Source organism: Triticum urartu, chromosome 1 (genome assembly GCF_003073215.2).
Source record: "Triticum urartu cultivar G1812 chromosome 1, Tu2.1, whole genome shotgun sequence".
Taxonomy (NCBI): Eukaryota; Viridiplantae; Streptophyta; class Magnoliopsida; order Poales; family Poaceae; genus Triticum; species Triticum urartu.
Window position 1 is genome coordinate 566,582,710 of NC_053022.1, and position 24,417 is coordinate 566,607,126.

At 45.8% G+C, this 24,417-nt stretch overlaps 1 protein-coding gene across 13 annotated transcripts; it reads right to left on the reverse strand.

The window, feature by feature from the left end:
- Positions 1–15,462: 15,462 nt before the first annotated feature.
- LOC125531063 lies at positions 15,463–20,693 on the reverse strand. Of its 13 annotated transcripts, XM_048695474.1 has the most exons (8): positions 20,067–20,582; positions 19,827–19,951; positions 19,631–19,677; positions 18,797–18,807; positions 18,401–18,505; positions 18,154–18,329; positions 16,816–17,107; positions 15,463–16,506 (listed from the first exon to the last, which is right to left on the reverse strand). In XM_048695474.1, exons 1-6 carry the CDS (start codon positions 20,166–20,168, stop codon positions 18,231–18,233), a joined length of 489 nt encoding a protein of 162 aa, XP_048551431.1. In that variant the 5' UTR covers positions 20,169–20,582; the 3' UTR covers positions 15,463–16,506; positions 16,816–17,107; positions 18,154–18,230. The 13 variants fall into 13 exon arrangements, 7 of the variants coding, with proteins under 7 accessions (XP_048551431.1, XP_048551451.1, XP_048551446.1 ...); XM_048695494.1 differs by having other exon boundaries at positions 15,463–17,107; positions 18,428–18,505; positions 20,067–20,580; XM_048695489.1 differs by having other exon boundaries at positions 15,463–17,107; positions 20,067–20,571.
- Positions 20,694–24,417: the final 3,724 nt, after the last annotated feature.

Genomic DNA, 24,417 nt, shown 5'->3' on the forward strand with positions numbered 1-24,417 from the left:
AGTATTGATGACTCTATGTCAGATTATAGACTATGGCTTTGAATCACTTATGTCTTAATATTAATGCCATGATTAGATATATGATCACGTTTATGCTAGGTAGCACTCCACATCAAAAAATATCTTTTTTATCATTTACCTACTCGAGGACGAGCAGGAATTAAGCTTGGGGATGCTGATATGTCTCCATTGTATTTATAATTTTTGATTGTTTCATGCCAATATTATACAATTTTATAAACTTTTGGCAACATTTTATATGATTTATTTGGACTAACAAATTGATCCAGTGCCTAGTGCCAGATCCTGTTTGCTGCATGTTTTTTGTTTCACAGAAAAAAATCCATATCAAACAAAGTGCAAACGCGATAAAAATTTATGGAGAATTATTTTGGAATATATGTGATTTTTGAGACTTGGAATCAACGTTAACGGTGGCCCACGGCCTCCACAACCCACCAGGGCGTGCCCAGGTGTCTTGTGCCCACCCGTAAGGCGGTTGGGGCCCTTCTTCTGGTGCAAGAAAGATAATTTATGGAAAAAAATCATGTAACAATTTCAGTGCAATCGGAGTTACGGATCTCCGGGAATTTAAGAAACCGTGAAGGGCCATATCTGGGGAATGCGAAACAGAAGAGAATAGAGAGGGAGATCCAATCTCAGAGGGCTCCCACCCCTCCGCCGCCATGGAGGCTATGGACCATAGGGGGAACTCTCCTCCCATCTAGGGGGGAGGCCAAGGAAGACGAAGAATGAGGGGTGCTCTCTCCCCCTCTCTCCCGGTGGCGTCAGAACGCCGCCGGGGCAAGGATCGTGACGGCAGTCTACATCAACAATCTTGCTACCATCAACACCAACTTTCTCCCCCTTTATGCAGCAGTGTAACACCTCTTCTCCCCGCTGTAATCTATTCTGAAACATGGTGCTCAACTCCATATATTATTTTCCAATGATCTATGGTTATCCTATGATGTTTGAGTAGATCCATTTTGTCCTGTGGGTTAATCATGATCTTGGTTGGTATGATTGTATATTTTATTTATGGTGATGTCCTACAGTGCCCTCCGTCTCGCGCAAATGTGAGGGGTCTCCGCTGTAGGGTGTTGCAATACATTCATGATTTGCTTATGGTGGGTTGTGAGAGTGACAGAAGTTTAAACCTGAGTAGGTGGGTTGTTGTGTATGGGATAAAGAGGACTTGATACTTAATGCTATGGTTGGTTTTCACGACCTTAATGATCTTTAGTAGTTGCAGATGCTTGCTAGGGTTCCAATCATAAGTGCATATGATCCAAGTAGAGAAAGTATGTTAGCTCATGTCTCTCCCTCATATAAAATTGCAAGAATGATTACCGATACTTGTTATCGATTTCCTAGGGACAAATTACTTTCTTGTTGACAAAAGCTATCCACTTTAATTACCTCGCAATTTATTCGTAGTTTTATTCTCGCAAAGTACTGGTAGTTTTATTCTTGCAAAATAGTTTCATACTTGTTCTAGGTAAAGCGGACGTCATATGTGCGTAGAGTTGTATCGGTGGTTGATAGAACTTGAGGAAATATTTGTTCTACCTTTAGCTCCTCGTTGGGTTCGACACTCTTATTTATCGAAGAAGGCTACAAACGATCCTCTATACTTGTGGGTTATCATCCGTGACAAGTATACCAACTCCTTCCTGCATCTACTACTATTACTCCACTAATCGACCGCTATCCCGCGTGCATCTACAGTATTAAGTTCATAACAAATAGAGTGACACCTTAAGAAAGATGACATGATGTAGACTAAGTAAACTCAAGAAATAAGAATAAATCTCATTGTTTTACCCTTGACGGCAACAATACAAATACGTGCCTCGCTACCCCTTTTGTCATGAGGTGAGGACACCGCAAGATTGAACCCATTACAAAGCACCCCTCCCATTGAATATAAATCAATCTAGTTGGCCAAACCAAACGGATAGATCGGAGAGAAATATAAAACTATAATAATCGTGCATAATAAAGTTCAGAAAAGACTCGATTACTTTAAATGAATAATATAATCATAAACCCACAATTCATCGGATTCCAACAGACACATTGCAAAAGAAGATTACATCGGATAGTACTCCAAGAAGATTGAGGAGAACATTGTATTGAAGATCAAAGAGAGAGATGAAGCCATTTTGCTACTAGCTATGGACCCGTAGGTCTGTGGTGAACTACTCACGCATCATCGGAAGGGCAGCAAGGTTGATGTAGACGCCCTCCGTGATAGATTCCCCCTCTGGCAGAGTACTGAAAAAGGGCTCCCGATGGGATCGCGGAAGATCAGATGGTTGTGGCGGCGGAAAAAGTGTTTCGGGTGGCCCTCTGTTGGTTTTCCAATATATGAGAATTTATAGAAGTGGAATTAGGTCAGACGGAGCCACGTGGGGCCAACAAGGCAACAGTGCGCGCCTACCCCCAGGGTGCGCCCTATTTCCTTGTTGTCTCCTCGCTTCTCGTTTGGTCTCGTCCCAAAGCTTCTAGAGTCTCTCTTACCCAGAAAAAAATCATCAAAAAGTTTTGTAGAGTTTGGACTCCATTTGGTACTCATGTTTTGGAAAACCAAAAACAAGCAGAAAACATCAATTGACACTTAGCACTGGGTTAATAGGTTAGTTTTCAAAAATGATATAAAATAACATGTAAATATAAAATATCCAAGATTCATAATACAATAGCATGCAACAATCAAAATTGTAGATACACTGAAGACGTATCAGGTCCTAACTTGCGATTCATCATATGTGCGGCACAAAGTTGCTCCTCGAGTTATCCCCCCTACGAAAAAGGCTTCACTCTTCTCAAAGCTTTTCAAGCCCCGACATGGCCTCAAAGCACAAGTGCGGGAATTGAAGGTTTATAATTTCCTCCGGACGGTTCCGAATGAAGATCAAAGTATCGTTAGCGTATTGTAAGTGTGATAGCCCTCCTCGCACAATTGAGCTAGACACCCCTTGGATATGCCCAGCCGCCTTGGCCTGGTCTAGAATCACAGTTAGCGCGTCAGACATGATGTGAAATAATAAATTGGAGAGCGCGTCCCCCTGCCGCACCCCCTTGTGTCCCTAAAATACGGCACTGCCTCGCCGTTAATGTTAATAGTAGTTTTGTGGAGTACTTCCTCTAAGAACTCGCACCTTACCTTATCGTATGCCTTGTCAAAGTCGATTTTGAGGATAAACACTTCTTCTCTAGTGTGCTTTATTTTGTGTATGATCTCATGTAACACAACAAGCCCCTCCACTAAGTACCCCCCCCCCCCCCCCCCCCCCCCCCCCCCCCCCCCGCGCGCGTGCCAAATGAATGTTGTTTGACTAGGGTCAATGATCTTGTCAGCCATCCGGGTCAGCCATGATGCAAAACCATTTGCGATCAAATGGAAGTTGACATTATAAGTGTTATTGGTCAGTATTGTCGGATGTTATCGTCCCCTTTCACCTTTGGTAGTACCATAAGCACCCCATAGTTCAATCTTTTAATATCAATTAGCCCTATGATGAAATCGACAGTCACCCAGGTGATTTGAGGACCCACCTTCACCCAAAATCTTAGGTAGAAACTCACCGGAAACCCATCTGGTCCCTGTTCAGTATTCACCCATATAGCCTTTAAACTGGAGGTATTCTCTGTCGGAGAGAAGGGAAAAGTCAGTGCCAAGTTCACCTTTGGTAGCAGCAACTTGTGTGGTTCAGCAGCAACTCATCATGTGCGTCCACATCTGTACTCAGCCACGCATGTCAGGTACATCCATGCTCAAAGAGACAATATCGGGCTAGTTGTTTTGTTCCCGGTGATTCCTAGTCCTAGTTCAACTACACAACAATTTAGCACTGTCATTTGAGCATCACACACATTGGGCGAAATTCATTTTGGGCCATGATGCTACCTATTTGTAGGCTCACACCACCCACATTTTCAGAGATGCGTGTAAGCTATGGCCCACTTAGATGTATAGCAGTATTTTTGTATCTTTTTATTGGTCAAATCAGTGTCAGTTTGATGGGCCCAATGGACTACTTTTTTTGAGAAAAGATGCGTATTTAGCTTTCTTCTTTCTCTTCATCGCAAACAAATTCATTGATTTTATTTCATCTTAGACAATTTAATAAATCACTCCTATCTTTTAAACTATAAATTTGTTTTTGAAACTTTTTATATATTTGGACTTCTGGCGTCAAGCCCTTTAGAACTAGACCAATTTTTGATACATTTCGATCACATTTCAATTTTGACGTTTCACATTTCACATGTGAAAAAAAATTATTTCACTAGAAAAATATGAAACAAACCTATTTCACTACAAATATGTGAAAACAACCCATTTCACAGAAAAGTACTTAACCCAAATATGAAACTGAAAAGTCAATTTGTGAAACTCATTTATTTGGAAATGTGTAATAGTTTAATTCAAAATAGTGAAATGTGTTATTCCAAAAATATGCAATTGAAATAGATGTGATTTTTGTAAAACAAGCCACTGAAAAGTGTAATGTACCTTCTGAAAGAGACAAAAATGTTAAATTGAAATGTCAACTTGTGAAATTGAAAATTTTGAAATGTGTAATGGTTTATTTCGAAAGAGTGAAATAGGTTATTTCAGTAATATGAAATTGAAATGGATGTGATTTTTGTGAAACAAGCCAGTGGGAAGTGAAATGTAGGTTCTGAAAGTGAAAAATAATACGAAATAAAATGCCAACTAGTGAAACCGATTATTTCCAAATGTGAAATGGTTTGTTTTAAAATAGTGAAATATGTTCTTCCAAAAATGTGCAATTTAAATAGATATGATTTATATGAGACAAGCCAGTGAAAAGTGAAATGTAAGTTTTGAAAGTGAAAAACGACATGAAACTGAAATGTCAACTTGTGAAACTCTGGAAGAATTTTATTCATAAGATTTCAAGTGGGCAAAATATGTGAAATGTGTTTCATGACTTTTAAACTCATTTAAAATGTATCCGAAATTGATCTTGTTTTAAAGGTCTTTGTGACATGAGTTCAAATATATAAAAAGGTTTAAATGGGAATATTTGTTTAAAAGATATGAACGATTTAAGTTAGGAAAGATAAAATAATTAAGTGGGCGCATTTGTTTGGGAGAGAGGAAAGAGAGAATGGCAGCGCATACATGCAACCGCAGTTCTAATAGGTATGCTAATTAATACTAACTGCGTAGAGATGCATGTTTGGTGCCGGGATAAAATTCTTGCATTGGTGGCACACAATGCATATATCTCTGCCGCGCCATGAAAAATATTTTCTAACATGTGCGTGATTCATATCCATTGATCTCCATATCGCCGGCATCTATGTTTTTGATACGTACGTGCAGTGCAACCATATAATCTGTCATCCACTCAATGACAGCATGCCCTCCCCTACCTAGTAATCAGTCTGCTCGGAAAAGAATACACAACCCCCACTCCCTCATCCGACCGAATGAAGCGCAGACGTGAGGCGTTCGACGTGAGGAAGGAGGTCTTCGCCGTCGGCAAGATGTGCGGCGAGGAACGGAATTTGCTTCGCAAGCGATTCCGGGCGGAGCTCGTCGCTGTCCGTGGCCTCCTCGAGAAGGCGGATCGGTTCTTGGCCCCCGGAGCCGCCGAGGGCTGCCGCGGTGGTGCGGCGCCTTCTTCCTCGTCCGGCCTGGCGGCTCTGCCCGGCAAGGAAGAAGGGCGACCCTTGTTGGGCGCCGAACCACCATCTGATGTGTCGATGAAGGCTGACGACGGCAAGAGGAGGGTGACGACAACTCTGGCGGAGCACAAAGAGGCGCCGAAGATGACCCCGGCGGAGCGCCAACAGCTAGCCTTCAGCCTGGTGGCGCTAGCGGCAGAACTGTCCGATCCCGCCGTCGAGCTCTTGCCGAAGCAGAACAATGGCGGCCGACGCGAGATCGAGGTAAACGTGTGCTCCATGGAAGACGCGGCCCTGTTCGAGCTAAAGATGCACGTGGACAAGCTCGTCAAAACGAGGGATCCGTCGCTGCCGCCGCAAGATGGCAGCAAGATCGTTGAGCATGAAGACGCAGCCCTGTTCGAGCTAAAGGTGCACGTGGACAAGCTCGTTAAAACGAGGGATCCATCGCTACCCCCGCAAGATGACGGCAAGATGGTTGAGGATGAAGACGAAAATGGCAGGCGCGTCGATATCTGCCCCGGCGTGTCCCCCGTGGTGACCGCCCCGTCGCCACTCCAACTTGAAATTCTTGAATACGCGGCCGTCTTCAATGCTACCGGACTAGTCGACAAGATGCTGTCACCGCTGCCGCAGAAATACTTGGCGCTCGCTGAAAAGGGGGAGAAGGAGTGCATCGCCGAAAAGGAGGATGACGAGGAGTACGTCGACATCTGCGGCGACGCCTCGCCGGTGGTGTTCCAGAATCTCATTGGTGCAATCAGCCACAACCCAAGCATTATCTTAACCAGCGATTCTGATTCTGATTCAGACGCAGATATCGGGTCCGACAGTGATTCCAGTGACTCTGGTTCGGTCTCAGACAACCACTGCGATGAGAAGGGCCGCACTCTAGCTCCGCCAGTTCTTCCTAAGGTTAGCAGCTCAGCCCCAGCAGTTCTTTCCAAAGTGATTGGCGATTCTGCACCACCATCGGAGCCAACACTTGAGGTGGTACAGAATGGAGAACTGAAGAAGCTTGACAGTCCAGCTCCACCAATTCTTCCCAAGGTGAATGGCCATTCTGCCGGCCGTCCATCGGAGCCGGCACCGGTGGTACAGAATGCAGAACCAGAGAAGGTTAGCAGTCTAGCTCCATCAGTTCTATGCAAAATGGTTGACGATTCTGCTGCCCAACCATCGGACCCGGCACTGGAGGTGGTACCTTTACAGAGTGGAGAACCAGCAGACAAGCTTTGCAGTCCAGCTCGGGCAGTTCTTCCCAAGGTGAATGGTGATTCCGCTGGCCAGGCACCGGTGGAACAGAATGCAGAACCAAGGAAGATTGGTAGTCCATCTCCAGCAGTCCTTCAGAACGTGGTTGATTATTCTGCTCCGCCAATGGAGGCTGGACCGAAGGTGGCACAGAATGGTTTTGAAACAGAGAAGCTTGGCAGTCCAGCACCATCAGTTCGACTTCTTTCTAAGGTGAATGATGGTTCTTCCCTGCTATCATCGAAGCCTGCACCGGAGCTGGTGCAGAATGCAGAACCAGAAAATGTCTCAGACAAGCCTGCAACTGCGACGGCGCCTCCGGTGAGGCCAATGAGCGAGCTGATCGCCGTAGCGTTGGAAAAGCGGCGGCGGGAGGAGAGGTCCCAGGCGAGGGAGAAAGCCCGTCAGGAGCTGGTGGAGATGGAGAGGTCGGCCATGACCAGCCACAGGGTACACCCAGTGGACATGGAGCAGCTTGGCATCGTTCACGTGGAGCACATGGTGAGCCAAGGAAGACGGCCTGGTGTTCCTTCCAGTCTGTTGCAGCAGCTTGGTCTCTTCCTGAGGGCTGATGAAGACGACAGTGGAGAGCAGCAGCAGCAGCAACAACAACAACAACAACCGATCTCCGATCCCGGCGTTGAAGACCTGGAGGAAGGGGAGATTCTGTTCTAGGGGTGTGGGCTTGTTGCCCGCCTCTAGACATGCCGCAAGAAGATTTAGTTTTGGTATAATATACTATCGAAAACAAATTGGGGGCTGTTTTACTTGCATGCAACAGAAGTTGGCTAGCAAACCATGACATCACTACTGGATTCGCCTACTTTACCGAGCATTGCCTATCTAAACATCCGTTTTGTGAAGCAATTCTCAGTGACAATCGTTCTTTACAAAAATCTTCCAGCTTTTCGTTTTCAAGTACATTTGGATTTTCTTTCACGGCTAGATGATGTCTAAGGTTATGAGTTAGCACAACTAGGCCGTTGAAAAACCATGGTTTAAAATTGCAGGTGATGGACGCGTCGCGACATGTCTAAAACCACGTGATTGCGGTGCTAAATCCACAAATTTGGTGCACAACTAGAGCTGTGATTTTCTAGCACCAATGGCAGCCAAATCAGAGGCGATTTAAAGCTTCGTGGAAAACAACATAGTTTATAGTATGGATTTAGCTGAGCACTTACAATCTGGATTTTCTTTCACGATTGGATGATGTCTAAGTGCATTTCTAACCGATCTGCTAAAAGACCATAAGGGAGTAAAAAATCGGTTATACTCTCTTACGGCACACCTAGCCGGCCTCCTAAACGGCTTAGTGGAGTAAAAAGTTTACTCCAACTCCCAATATCCCCCAAATCTCCCTAAATATACTCCAACTCCCAACTCCAGCTCTGCCGGTTCTCCCACCCCCTGCGCCACCTTGTCTTCCGCCACCGATGACCATCCCTCCGGACGGAATGGATGACACGGGCCCTTCCCTCACCCCGCCAGACACCACCGCCGGCTTTTCGCCACCGGAAATCACCCACGCGCCACCGCTTGCGAAGAAGAGTTTGGGGATGAAAAACCCACCGGGTTGAAGCTCCTCCTCCAACCGCTCTCGAATGGCCTCCATGGTGGCCCCCGCCTCTCCGGCAAAGGCCCACCATGCTCCCGCCTATGTGAAACGAGCTCAAAGATTGACAGCGGCGGTGGCGGTGCTCGTTGAGGCGGCCACGAAAAAGAAAAAGAAGAAGGCCAAAGCGGCGCCTCGTCCTAGGCTAGCGCCTCGCGCAGCTACTCCTGTGACCCATACGGCCAGTGCTCCAGTGCGGGCAGCGGACATAGCCGATAACAAGCATCATAGCCGCCAAGTGCTCGATGAAATGCCTACAAGGTAAAGAAAAATCGATGGTGATGTTGGTGGCCGATAGTGGTTGTTGGTGGCCAATGGTGATGTTGTTTGCTTTGTTTTCGTAGTGCGGAGATGAACACGGCCAAATTCCTCGCTTCTTTGGAGTCCTCGGCCACCATTGGACTTGATGAGCTCAACTACGACTCATTTTGGGATCATTTGGAGGCGGTCCAAGACATGGAGCAAGAGGTGGCCGAGGAAGAGGAATTAGGCCGAGGAGGAGGAGGAGGCCGAAGAGGTGGTGGCCGAGGAAGAGGAGGTTGTGGAGGTGACCGAAGCAAGCAGAAAGGTGCCAGTGTGTCGCACCCAAAACTACAACCAAAAGGAGGATATTGCTCTGTGTGATGCTTGGTGTGCGATCTCCACAGATGCAACGATTGGAACGGATCAAAAGAATTACCGGCCACTATAACAACTCTGTGGATGTGCAATCAAGCCATATGCAAAGTTCTCTTGGGCATCATTGGAACACCATTTTGACCAATGCATCTGATGGTCCCGTTGCATCAACCAAGTGAATCATGACCACCGAGGGGTGTGCAAGTGGCATAGTAGGGCCCCTACATCCAAGAAATATTCAAGCATAGAAATACCAAGTTCAGCCACAAATTCTTCATGTTGCATCACTGCTATAAAGAGCTATGCAAAAACGAGAAGTGAATCCAAAGAATCGCAGAGACAACTCCAAAGAGGTCAAGGCTGCGCATATCCGTTGAGGAGGATGATGAGGTTGACGAGGATGCCGAGGTTGATGAGGATGCCAACAGTAGATCGGAGGGAAACAAGATTGGAAAGGAAGGAAAGAAGAGAAATGCACCCGGTGGCACCTACAAAGAAGAACTATATACATGCTATGTTTGTGGTGATTTTCTATCAAACATTGTGTTTGAAGTGATGTCTTTTAGGTGAAGTTTACATTTTTTATTTGAAATTCGTGATGATGAAACTATATGTGATGACGTTATGTAAAGCATGTTTTAATTTCAATATTCTCATGATATATAATGTGTAGTGTTTGAAGTTCATGCGGTTAGGACACAAAATCTACACAATTTTATTTTTACTCCACAAATTATAGGGGATCAGGTAGGTACCGTTAGCGGAGTAAAAAATTACTCCATTAACTTTACTCCCCCGGATACTCCACTAACTTTTAGGGGATCGATTAAAAATGCCATAAGGTTATGAGTTAGCATAACTAGGCTGTTCAAAAACCATGGTTTAAAATTTCAGGTGATGGACCTGTCGCGGAATGTCCAAAACCAGGCGATTGCGTCGCTAAATCCACAAATTTGGTGCACAACTTGCGGTGAGATTTTCTAGTCGTAATGGCGGCCAAATCGCAGGCGATTTAAAGCTTTATGGAAAACAACATAATGTATAGCACAGATTTAGCTAAGCACTCACAAGCTGGACACTAAAGGTTATGGCAAACAGTGTTTCCTGTCTTTCGACAAAGAGATAGGGCGAAGGAAACAATCGGATCAAGAGGCCACCGGAAATGGAGAGACTGGAAATTTTTATATGAGAGAAATATGAAATAACCGCGACACACATTTCTGGGCCCTATGTTAGCTTGGAACCACTAGCGTAATCTGAATTTTTCTCTAATGCCAGGTTGTTTGTCGAGTGCATTTCGTTAGGTACTAGGCTAATATGACCATGGCTAAGTGTTTTTATGCGCTCGACAAACAATTCTTTTGCGATTACCTTTCTTTGATACTCCTTTTCTGCACTCGGCAAATAATTCTTTGTGGAGTTCTTTTTTTTTCTACGCTGAGCAAACACTTACTTTTTCTAAAAAAAATCTTCTCCTTTTGATTTTATTTTTTTGTACATTATTTGTCTTCTTTTTTCGCTTTTATGCCCTGTTCCTTTCTAAATAATTTGTTTATTTATTTCATTTTCTTTTCCCTTCTCTATTTTCCCCTCTCATGATTAATTTCAGTTGGTGATATTGATTCTTTTAGAAACATAATACTGACACAAACACTCACAACACGCACACACACTCACCCCATGAACGAACAAACGCACACCTTATCCCTTGGCAGACAGATCTTGAGTTACCAAATATGCGTCCTCATTACGGACACCTTGTTTTTAATTATGGCTCGAGAGCTTGTAATGAGTTAGCACATAACTTGGCGGCTCTTGGCATGCGTCATGGGGAGATCGTGCTCTTCCAAAGACTAGGGCCCCACATAACATACACTCAAAAAGTGTGACAAGATTCCTTTAGATTTGCCAACTTGTGGCTCTCATTTTGAAGAACTAACCTTAGGCAAGTGTGGCAAAATGTGGCACTCCTAAGCCTAGAACCAAACAGCCCCTTTCACGACTTTAACAAAATATTCTTTAATATGAAAAAAATGTACATGACTTTAAAAAATGTTGGCGTCGTTCGCCAATATGGAAAAAATGTCCACGAACATTCATGTCCTATCACAACTTTTAGAAAAATGTTTGCGGATATGAAAAAATGTTAACGACTTTAGAAAAAATGATCGCATCATTCGCGAATATCGAAAAAATGTTCATGAACATTCATGTCCTTTCACGAATTTAAAAAAAAATGTTCACGGATATGAAAAAATGTTCATGAATTTAAAAAAAATGTTCCGCGTGATTCACGGATATTGAAAAATATGCACGAGCATTCATATACTTTCATGACTTTAAAAAAAATATTCGCAACCAACATGTTTTTCCATATTTGAACATTTTTTTAAAGTCTTGAAGATTTTCTTCATATTCGTGAACACCTTTTGAAACCATGAACATTTGAATTCATTAACATTTGTAAATTTATAAACGTATTTTTAAATTCGTGAACTTTATTTCAACCCTGTACATTTTTGCAAATTCATGAACAATTTTAAATATATAAAAGATTTAAAAATTGCCAACATTTTTAGAAATTCATGAACATTTATTAAATTTGTGCCAAGGTTTTTAAATTCGTGAATTTTTAAATACAATGCACTTTACTCCCGTAAACAGGTAACGGGGATTTCTTTGTGAAACAAACACCTCTTAATGGTTATTGTAAAAAAAAACATCTCTTAATGGTATGTTCCTGCTACCTCATTTGTTTGGCATGACGTGCCAGAATTAACTCTTCTTATAAACCTTCACTACTCTGCAAACTTTAATTTTTCCTGACGATCCTAATCATTTGGTAAACGGTCTTTTGTTTATCTGCTTTCCTCAGTTTTGTTCTTACAGTTCATGAATATTTAGCAAAATTCTACATAATAGTCTCGGCACGATCTTTCTTGACCAAATCGTTCTATGATTTGTTTTATCCTTTGGAGGCCTGTTTTCTAACAGTCCCTGCTATTTACAAGATCTCAAGGCTGACCGCGAAGATGAGTTCCTCAAAACCCTGCGGACGGTTATATGGTGCTGGTGCATCACTTGCCCCTTCGTTTGATGCCGAGTCTCTTAAAAGTGATGTTTACTTATATTGTTCCATTGAAGTATTAAAATGAGTGAAGCAGCAAAGGTGATGCTGGCCCCTGCAGTCCTGTTTTGGCCTTTCACTTACTGTCTACAACCATTAATTAAACAGCTCCGCATGATAGGTATGGTTTGATTCTCGATTTGCTTTGCGGGTCCCCCTTTTTAGGGAGATATATGCGTCTTGAAATTGCAGTACTTGTGTGAGTTCAGTCCTTGAATCACACTTCATATGTATTGTATGTAGATGAGCTACTCAAGGTGATATATGTCTCTCCCTGCATTAGTGTGTGTAGAGAAAATTATACCTTCATGTTTTATGCAGAGAAAATTATATTGTATTGTATGTCTCTCCCTGCTACTCAAGTTTTATGCAGAGAAAATTATATTTTACATGACATTTGTCATTCTGGATTTACCTTCATGCTTTAACAATTTTCTTATATCTGCTTTTTTTGTGTGTGTATATGTGCTGTATGCATAGTTATTTTTATTGCATGCCTTAAGATAAAGACCACATTCAGTTAAAGGTTCTGTGGTAATTAATTGTATTTGTTTCTGCTTACAGTTCTTGCTTAATTAAGCAACCCGTGTTAGTTTCTTTCTATGGTGTCAATTATGCACAGTTCTAATTTTTTCACTTTACTCATCAGGTTAAATGTGAAGCAAACATATGGTTGTATCATATCTTCTTCATGTTTATGTTAGTTTAGAGCATTTGCCACTATCAGTTGCACAAACTTTTTGGCTAGGGGCAAGTTGAATCATGCATTTCCTTCTTTGTTTATTTCTCTTGCTCTGGTTAGGCAAAGAAACATATGAGTCAGTTATCATGGCGGATCAGATTTGGGATTCGTCTCATCCCCGAGCACAGGGAAGTTCCATTATATGGTGTCCTGTCCTGTTAATTTCTAGAACCTATTAATATGCATACAGCAAACCTGAAGATTAATATTTGGAATTGCAGACTTTATGACAATGATGTAGTGTTTACAGATTATACTGTCCTTCTTTATGTGGTCCAAAATACTAAAACACACTACCTCAATTCCTGAATATAAGACGTTGGGGCAGTTCATTTAATTAAATCTATTGATGTAATCTGATTTTGACTTATCAATAGTGTCGTTGTATGCTCCATTGTATGAACTAGTACAATGCCCGTGCGTTGCCACGGGCCTTTTAATTTTTGTTCTGATTGTATATATACATGTATTGTTGTATTTAACTCGATGATTTTTTGGTCCCTTCCAACAACATCATGTCAACACTCTTGTCGAATGGATTCCTTTTGAACATCAACATAATACATCTTTATCTCTTTCATACCCTGCAAAAAATAGACATATAAAAATAAGAAGGGGAGACACATTTTGTATTATCATGTGCAACAGTATATAAAAAAGAATAATTATTTGTATGCATCTCTTTCAATTGGGTAACACTCGGTAAGTTTTCAGTCCATCTATCATAAAGCTTTGTCAATGGACATTTTCAAAGCATCATTGGAAACCGTCAGTTGTTATCTCTATTCTCCAAAAGTGAGTATATAAACACATACTAAAATAAAATAAAACTAAGATAAGCCCATATATAATCCAATGTAAGTCTTTTTAGATATTTGAATATTGACTACTGCATACGGATGAATATAGAAGTATTTTAAAGCGTAGATTCACTTATTTTTGCTCCGTATGTAGTCTATATTAAAATCTCTTACAAGACTTATATTTATGAACATAGAGAGTATATATTCATCGGTCAAGTGCTTGCTTCGAGCATGTAACCGTTTTTACTCGAAGTGAGGCATCATGCTTGTAGACTCACCTATAAATCACTTGTGGGTAATTATTCTCCAGAAATGACTTCCTAGGGTATGTGATATTTTTCACTATATAAAAAAGTATGTGACATTTCTCTAACGGCAAGCAATCAATTTTCCCTAACAAAAAGCAACAACCACTCCTTTTCTTCTCATCTTAAAAAAAGTAGGATGACTGTCATTGGCACAACGCTCACACTCATACCTCATTACCCCATCATGCTCTCCTCGCCACATCATCGTCGCTGTCATGTCTCCCCTCCACGGTATCTCACTGCCGCCTCCCCCCTTGCACCACATCATTCAGATCGCAACTTCCTCTCACTACTCTCTCTCCTTCCCTGCATGGCGTCGTCCGCCCCTCCTCTCCTCCACACTGAATCGGACGATTCCCAGTTCTAAGAAATGCACACTGTCATAGCTGAGGGCGACCACCACAATGTGGTTTTGCTGGCATGATATATGAAATGATTTATATATTATGTGATATTTTGTCTCTTTTTTTGAAATAATTATAGTCGAGGTATGTGCCTGTGAGTTACCACGGGACCAAATTTTATTGGGACAAATATGGAAGAAAATCAGATAACCAAAAGAAGACTATGTTTTGGTTATGAAGCATACACAGGGTCATCCACGAGGTGCCCTGCACCACCTCGCTCTCAATGGAAATTGTTGATCGGCTCGAACCAGGCAACCGCTGGTCAGCAGATCGTGGAGCTAGTGTGGGTTAACTCCCTCGCTGTGATAAAAAGGTACGGACTACTCCCGTGCACACTTCCTTATTCACATTCTCCTTTTACACACTCCGCTGCATCAAGCGCCGGCGGCAAATAGTGGCAATGGTGGCAGTGGAGCAAGTGCGGAACTCTTGCCTTATCTAACACACAATGAGATTGTCGTGATCGGATTCGATCGGCCTTGACGCCTAGGATTAGCAGGCTGTCATGGACTTCCTCACTGAGGACCATCTTATGCACACCAACCTAATCAATGTTGCCTGTGTTGATGTTGTTCTGTAATCTACCATATAACCATTTGATATACCGGGTTCAATGTGACAAAGAATACTAACATTAGTCCGAGCTCCAAACTCTTTAAGCAACACAAGACCCAGTTCATCCACAAATTTTGGATAGCTATACAAAATATTTAAGTTCACATTAAAATTATGAGGTGTACCTCATGTGAGTGGATCCTCTAAACAGCTACTTCCATCCCTTTGGAAAATGACCAATCTTGTACAGAAGAAGTGGAGGAGGCTCAAACTATTGAATCTTCTCACTACCTATTGATTTAAGTTGCAGAATAGCAGAACACACATACTCAACATAGATGGCCCCACAAATGAGTGCAAAAATGGTATAAATGTGCACAGATTCATTTGTTAGTTGCTTAATCTGACAAGAAAGTGGAGAAGACAGTAAGCAGAAAAAAACTAAAATCTATGGTAACTAAAAGGAGACCTATCTTTGTGCCCTGCATTATGAGAAAAAACATATAGAAAACAAACATGCATGAACCTCCCGGAGTATCCGATGTTGCAGACAAGAATGCAAATGGAAGTGAGCCCAGCTGAGTTCCTACCCACCTAGTCGAACCTTTGGATGCCTTCATCGGTTGAGTGTAAGCTGCTCACTCACCTGGAGGGGATCAATCGGAATGGCAGCTACCTGGAACGGAGCGTGGAAAGTCAGAAACACCATGGGCCAACACGGTCGATGTCATGGTCGCCGGCGCCTCACTCCCACAGCCATGGTCGCGGTAACGGTCGCCAGCGGCAGCATCGACGTCTCCCCCTCGTTGCAATCCTAATCAGCCTCTCCCAGCACTCGTCTCAGGTAAAACGCTTCGTCAGTGCATTAAATTAAAGCTACCTAAGTCAGAGAACATTGACTCTACAAACCATTTTGTTTGAATATTATAAAATACGAAAATTATTTGAATTATAAAAATCAAGGCAAAAAAACCTATTTGGAGGAAGGCTTGGATTTATTTCATAACTGAGATACTATAAAACTAAACAAAAACATAAAACTACTACTTCTAATTCAAATATTGTAGTAAACAATATTGTGACAGTTGTGTACATTTATTTTTAGAGCACACATTTAAATAGACGAGACATACATTTGCAAGTGTTTCTTACTGCTATCAACAACATTGAACCATCCTTCAATCCTAATAATGATAGTCTCATTCATTGCTGGCTTTGTAACCTTGAAGCAAACTAACGAATTTCAATATTAATTATGCAACTAATAGCAAGCAAGACTTACCAATCAATTGTTGCTCTCCTACTATTTCTCCTAAGAAACGAGTCCTCACTGAAGGTCAAGTATTAAGATATGTACAGCTGAAACCAAGTAGACAGCATGATAGTCCAGCCATTAAACCTTCATTCCTGAGACGAAAAAGGGCAATGAAGATGGTGTCATATGTTGTCTTGCAAACAATCTTGCTTCAACATCAAGATGCCACTATTTCGTACTGTCAACCAAAAAAAGATGACGATGTTTGCACTGCCACTGCCTCACAAATTAGTCAACCTCGTGAACTATAATAAAAACAATGCAATATAAGTGCTTGTGACTCAATTATAAGAACCAAAAGGTAGCCATCATCACTTGGTCTATATTCCTAGCTGCATTCAAGCGGTACAATCAGCAATTCGGCAAACTAATTTGAAACACCTTTGAGGAAATTTCCTTACATGACAATGTACCTAGGGGAAAATCCATCTAATCTTTAATCACTGAGGTGCTCAAAGAGAACATTCAACTTCAGGAAATTAGCATATCTCTCCAATATTTTTTAGGGACAAAAATATGAGCAATGCCTGTGGACTGACAAGGACGGAGACAAGCATCTGATTGCATAGCGGCATAGTAGCGCGGTTGTCATGCAGGGGTAAGTAGGGAGTACGGCACAATGGCATCATCCACGGCTAGGACCGCGACCATGAGGCAGACAAGGATGGGAGTGGCGCCAGGACGAAGTAGAACCTGTAAGCCAATCTTATGGTTAGGTCAGCAATGACATGCCATGATAGATCAAATATTCAAACTGGAACCTAAGAAATCAAAGTCAAACCTGTAACCGAACTTAGTCCAGTATCCTAAGTGTATAAGTTGACGATGGAAAAGGAACACATTTTGTCCAAACAGTACATTGCTCATGTCTTGCCTGATTTTTTCATGGTCGTGACAATAAATGATCAGGATTATTATTGTTCAGTATGGCTTCTTAACACACATACACATGCATATGTCTAACAACGAAGAGCCCAGTGGAAAAATTTCGATCTCAGAAACTACTTAACTCGATTCATTTCACACAATTCAGAAAATATTCTGATCCAAATATTCCAATCCCAATGAACTCATTAGTGAGAAAAAATCAATTATCATTAACACACATAATTTCCAACATCTCATAATAAATTGATACCCCATATGAATGAATCCTCGACCTGACATTGGTATCCCATATGCATGAAGCCTCGAACAAGATAGTTCGACACTGGGTCCCTAAATTCACGCATATGGTCAAATCACTAAACACAAGAACAACCAAGCCTCGATTGGTATCCCATACCCATGCAGCTTGCAACGATTCAAGGAAAATTTGTCGAGAAGGAGTTGCGTTGCTTGCTTGCTTGCCAATGCCAGCTACTTGCGATTGCGCTCCACGGAACTGAATCGTCAAGCCAAATTGTGGCACGACTTTATCTCCACACGGTAAAACACGCAAAGGATCCTTAAAGGAGTTAACACATGGGTACGGAGTGCTACATAAATTCTTTTTTCCTCTTAGCATTTTCAAGAACAAGCGTATGAAAATACTTTCGTGAGGTCTAATCGAATATCTGAATTGGAGAGTGTAGTCCATACATGTAACTACTAAGCCTAGTTCAGTGTAAGAATTTTGTAGTGTCTAGTCTAGTCCATACATGTAACTAACCTAGTTCAGGGTAAGAATTTTCTGTCAAGAAGAATCAAGTAGCTAGTGAAAACAAGACAAAGCTTGGACGAGTTTGTACAGAAAATACCTTGGTAATTTTCTCCGAGTACAGTGCTCAGTTGTAACTCCTTTAGTAGTATGCAGAATTGCAGACCATACAAATATTTACTGACTGCAGCAGATCTTGAACAAAGCATGCCACAATTCTGCTCGTAAAAACGTATGGCAACTCTCTTTACCCTGCATCCGTTGCCTATAAGGTACCTACAACATAGAAGTGGAGTTGTTTAACAAAAAGGTGCCTATAACAGAGAAGTGGAGTTTAAAAGAACAACATGGAAATAACAGTAGTAGTGAGCCACCACTTCAGGCCATTTTGTAGCATAGTCTTGACCAAGCCTGGCATAATCCTGATTACCATGGCCAAGTGTGGAAAAGAACTGCAGAATCATTACCAAGTGTGTAAATGAACACCAGATGAGCAAGAATCAGACATGAGCAGCCACATCATGAAATAAATTCGGAATAGCTTACCACTGGATCAATGAACATATTTTATTTAAGTTGAACAATTTCTTCTCTCAAGTAACTTGCACTGCAGCAGAACCCTTTCAGCACCAAACATGCTACTACCATTATTTTGTAGTGTAAAACTTCCAAATCCTTCTAAATTTTGTTTGTAATATCCTTGTTAATAAAACTAACACTCGGCCAAAGACAGCAGGCCTAACCTGTAAATGTACTTAACAATGAAGACAAGACAATGATTCATCAATCAGTTTAATTACTTGTAGAATGCCAGTTCATCTTGATTCCTGAACTTCTTACCTACAAAAACGTTGATAGATTTTTTCCAGTTAACAATATTCTAATGGTTGGCGACAAGAACACCAATATACATTGAAAGTTAACAATAGGACAGTATACATTGGAGTTAATCTGCATAATATACTCGATAATTTAAGAAGGAATCATATTTGGCTCGCTGTTCTCGATGGTTATCACATAGAACTTGATGTCTGCAAAATTGGTGTCTGCGTCCTCAAGGCGATTCCAGAAAACTGAAGAGATTCTTAGTGAATTAGCTTCTGTTCATAGAAAACAAGTTCCCATGTATGTGCAACAAATTTATGCAATACTAATGGCTCCAAACCATATATATGCGCTCTGTATGAAGGTTTTACAGCTTGATAATGGAAAACAATGTCACCTAGATGCAATGTAGCAATTTCCAAAATTGATTATGAGTGTTATATAAAGATGGCGCTAATTAGTTGGGCATGGGAATCAGTTCTAGCAAGATGGCACTTTTCCATTACGACTCAGGTTTCTAACCAAAACAAGACCTCTAGGAAAATTGATGTTTTGAAAAATCATGAGTCTACATAGCAATGAGAAAAATAATGAACATTTAACAATAAAAGTGCAGGACGCATATTCTGAACCTATGTATAAGCAATAATAATTTGACACTGAAGCACAAATTTAGGAATCCCCATTCATGCCCGCACCATCCAAAAATCAGCCATCTGATGTTTAGGAGCTACAGGTTGAAGAAGACAAACCTGAAGAGTAGGTACTCGACCAGAATTGTGCCGGTGCCAAAGAAGCACTGCAAGCACAACATTGGCATGGTTAGGATTAGTCAATCTTAATCCCAATCATCCAGGCAACATTTGGCATGTTTAGGAATAGTCCGATCTTAATCCCAATCAACCATGCCGGCTAATCTTAAATCCACACGAACCCCAGCACGGGTACCTCCGTCCACACGAACAAATAGCACCCACAAGAAGAAAAGACAGCAGGACGCCCAATTCATCGCAGCCGACCACAGACCGGCGAAACCCGCACGGCACCCTCTGCAGGTGGAAAGGATTCTTCACCTGTGTAAACAATTCTTCAGGTACAGAAGGTTTATTTCATCCTTGAGTGTTGGACCAACATTTGATTTGCTGGAATAGGGGGGGGGGGGGGGGGGGGGGGGGGGGGGGGGGCGACCTTGCAGGTAGGCGACGGGCGGAGCCCAGGAGGCGCCTCACCTTGATGTGCGTGGCGGGTTCCTGGAGGCGCGGAAGCACTCCTGCCCGGCGGCGGGGTCATCGGCAAAGCGGTGATGGAAGGAGCCCAGGAGTCCCTCGCCTCGCCACGCGTGCCGGGTTCCTGGAGGCGATCGAGCACGACCGTAGCGGTGCCGTACGCTTCGTCGCCGGCGGCAAGCTTGGAGGGAAGAGAGGGTCAAGGCAGCAGGAATGGAGCGGCGGCGGCGCCGAACGAGGGCAGGAGGCCAGCGCCCGCGGCGGCTCCAATCGGTCCTCGGCGGCGGCGGATCGTTTCGGATCTCGGCGGCGGCTCGTATTGGAGTAGAGATGGGATCGAGAGGAGTCGGCAATCAAGGATGGGATCGAGGTCGCTGCTATGGGCAGGAGGGATCGATCGTATGGTTTTGTTTGGCACGGGTTTTCCTCGCAGGAGCGTAGCGAGTTAACGGAGGTGGGAGGATGACGAAAATAAAACGGAGGTGGGAGGATGACGAAAAAAATCAGCGAAAATAAATCGCGCAGATTATTCATCAACTGCTTCATTAGGAGTAGAGATGTTTTGGTTCGGATGGCCTAGGATGTGCCGGTGTGATTATAGAATGGGGTGTTTCATTTCAAAAAAAAAACGCATCCTGACTTTCTGTTGTGACTTGCTCTTCTATTTGATTCACATAATTGTAAAACCGCATAAATTGGAGAAATATATGATTAGAATGTCATGTCCAATTGAATGCTATATGATTTGAGTTTTCTTATTGCATTAGAGGAAAAATGAAAGATTTTTTCAAGAGATATGAGTGGATGATGTTAGATTTCCTACGGAATATAGTACAAATGACTTTCTAGGTGTCGTGGTATTTCTCACGGGGGGCTTGCGAGTCGACAGATGCCACAAGGGCTTAGTGTGTGGGTAAGACTACTGCTGATAGGCCCGGGAGCGGGTATGCGAGTAGCACGCGGTGGTTTACCCAGCTTCGGAGCTCTCCGGAGAGATAATACTCCTACTGCTGCATGTCTGAGTGTATCTGATATATCTAGTACAAAGTGCTCCTGGAGCTGTATCTGAGATCAGTACCATGGGTATCTGACTTGGTGTATGCCTGCATGAGACATGCTCTAGTAGCCGGCTATGCCCATGGCCTATGGCCGAATGGATATGTGTGAACTCATGCGTCTGTGTGTGTGGATGGATGGATGGGTGTGTGCCTTATATAGGCATGGCTAGCTTAGCATGTAAGCTATGTGGTGGCATGGGAGCAAGGGGGTATGGTGGGGTGTCATGCTTGTCCCCTGAGTCACTTCATAAATAGTGCCAGGGGACAAGTGACACTATACATGATGGCATCGAGGTACAACCGTCTCGTCCGCGGTATGGCCGCCACGTCGGGGTCTTGTCGGTGTCGGGCTGCAGTTGGCAGCCGGCTGGTTGGCGCAGTCGGCAGCCAGCTGGTTGGCGCAGTCGGCAGCCGGCTGGGGAGCCGGCGGAAGCGGCCGGGCAGTCGGACTGAGGGGCTTTGCCAGCCCCGATGTCTTGAAATATCATCTTGCCGTCTTCGGGGTATCCGTGTCCAATTACTCCGACAGTAGCCCCCAAGCCTCCGGGCAACTTGGCAAAGTTGGGCGGAGGTTTTTTGGCAAATGTTCATGAAAATGATCATAAAAAGGACAAAGTTAGTCCATGCAAATATATCATACGCTTTTAGTATTGCAAGTTTTATGCGGAGGGTGCCGACTCGGTTTCGTCCGAGCCTCCTTCAAGCTTTTTCATGTTCCCTCCACTCTTTGGCTTGTGCTCTTGCTTGCCGGACAGCCGCTCTACAGTCTGTGGCTGAGAGTGAGCCGCGAAGTGGAGTGTACAGTACTCAGAGTCTGGGAGCAGATTCAACCGAGTAGATACTTGTAAAGGAAAACGGCCGGGTCGCCCGAACGTTTTTCTTCCCGGGCGTTTTTCGCGTGTGTGGCCTCCAGCATTCACTCTTGCTAGTCGGCAGCCGCTCTGCGGTCTGTGACTAAGAGTGGGCCTTTGGTACCGCGCACGGTACTAAGCTGTCTGCGGGAACTAACGTCTCAGGCCAAGCGGCCAGCCCCCGGGCCAACTCTGGCTGGTGCCGGGGCAAACAGTGATGCTACTGTAATAAAATGCGGAGACAGCCCCCGAGCATCGCTCGGGGTTATCCGTGCTTGCGTAGTGCAAAAATATGCGGGTGAGGAGTTCACATTGATTTTCGTGTAGTCGCGGTTGTTGAAGACAGCCGGCGCGACTCGGCGCTCGCGGAGCGCGCCGGCGCACCCGCTGGGTGTAGGGCCGACTGCTGAGCAGTCGGGCCGGATCTTCCGGCAGCTACTTTGTCTTCATCTTCGCAGGGGCGCGTCAGCGCAACCGCTAGGTGTAGCCCCCGAGATTCGGGCCGACTGCTGAGCAGTCGGGCCGGATCTTCCGGCAACTACCTTTTCTTCTTTCTCGCGGGGGCGCGTCAGCGCACCCGCTGGGTGTTGCCTCCGAGATTCGGGCCGACTGCTGAGCGGTCGGGCCGGATCTTCCGGCAACTACCTTGTCTTCTTCTTTTTCTTCTTCAGACGGCTGAAGGGCGGACCCCGACACGGCAGTCGGGCTCTTTGCAGCCGGCCAGGTAGCCAACGGTCGGACGCATATCTGGCAGTCGGACGCATTTTTTTTCTTCTTTTTTTGCAGCAAGCCGGCCGTGGGCACCCGGCCCTTTCTTCACCCGACTCTGGGCAGCCGGATACACACACATTTTTTTTCTTTTCTTTTTGTAGCAAGCCGGCCGTGGGCACCCGACCCTTTCTTCACCCGACTTTGGGCAGCCGGATACACACACATTTTTTTTCTTTTCTTCTTTCTTTTTCCGCTCGCAGAAGGCGGCAGCAGCGAGCAGCGCGGGCCGGACGGCGCGCGTCGGGTGCTGGTGGAGGCGGGGCGGCGAGCCGGCCACCCGGAGCCGGACGGGCGTGCGAGGCGCGCGGGGCGAGAGGCTGCCCGGAGCCGCGGCCGGCTGGAGGAGGCCCGACATGGGGCGGGGCCGGCGAGGGCGAAGGCGGAGCTGGTCGCGGGGGACGCGGCCGCGTGGTTGCGAGGACGGGCGGAGCCGGACCCGGCAGCGGCCGGCGCGCACGAGCCCGTCAGAGGACCAGCAGTGGCGCGGGACGGAGAGGTGGCCGAGATGCGAGGCGGAGCCGGCCAAGCGCCGGGTCGCCGGGTTGGCGGGCGAAGCCGGCCAAACGCCGGGTCGCCGGCTGGAGGCGGCGAGGCCGAGCCGGCACGGGGCCGGGTTCCAGGGAAACCGGTGAGCGCGGGAGCCGGCCGGCCGGGTCGCGCGGGAGGCGGAGGGAGCCGGACAGCAGCAGCTCGGGCGAGGAGGAGTGGCCGGAGGAGGCCGGCCTACCCACGGGACGCGACGCAGACGACCGGGCCATCGCGGGCACGCGGCTCCAGGCGGAGGAGCAAGTGGGAGGGGAGGCGCGCTCGGTGTCGGGGCGTGGACGGAGCAGGCGGAGGGCGACGGGGCCGGCGCCGCGGTGCTGTTGGAGGCCGAGCCTGGCCCGGGGCGGGGCGGCAGCCGGCTGAGCTAGGCGGCCGCGGGAGCCGGATGGCCGGAGGCGGCAGGGGCGCCCGTCCCCAGCCGCGGGGCAGGCGGCCCGGGAAGGCGGAGCCGGCTGAGCTAGGCGGCCGCGGAAGCCGGATGGCCGGAGGCGGTAGGGGCGCCCGTCGCCAGCCGCGGGGCAGGCGGCCCGGGAAGGCGGAGCCGTCAGGCCGGGAGGCCGGCACGGCGACCCGGGGGCGGAGCAGGCGGCCACGGGGCGACCCGGGGGCGGAGCAGGCGGCCACAGGGGCGCACGCAGGCGGAGGGGAGTGGCGCAGCCGGGCGCGGAGCCGGTGTGGGGAGGCGATGAGGCGCAGCCGGCAGCCAGCCCGCGGGGAGGAGGCAGAGCGCGGCAGCGGCCAGCCGGGCCAGGCGCGTGGACGCGGGCGAGCCCGACTGCGAGCGCGCGCAAGGCGGAACGGGAGTGGCGCGCCGGCGCGGGGACGGAGAAGCCGATCGCGCAGGCAAGGCCGGAGGCCGAGGCGCGAGCACGGAGCCGGAGGAGCACAGCCGAGTGTGGGGACGGCTGAGCGCGGGGCGTGGCGGAGATGAGGAGCAACGCGGACCCGACGGCTGGCGAGTGCAGCGGGGTACTAGGCGAGGAGCACCCGGCCAGGCCAGCGCACGGGGGCGCCGACGCAGGAAACGGATCAACGCGCGGGGGCTCCGCGGGCCGCGCCGGCCAGCGAGGAGCCGCGCCAACTCTCG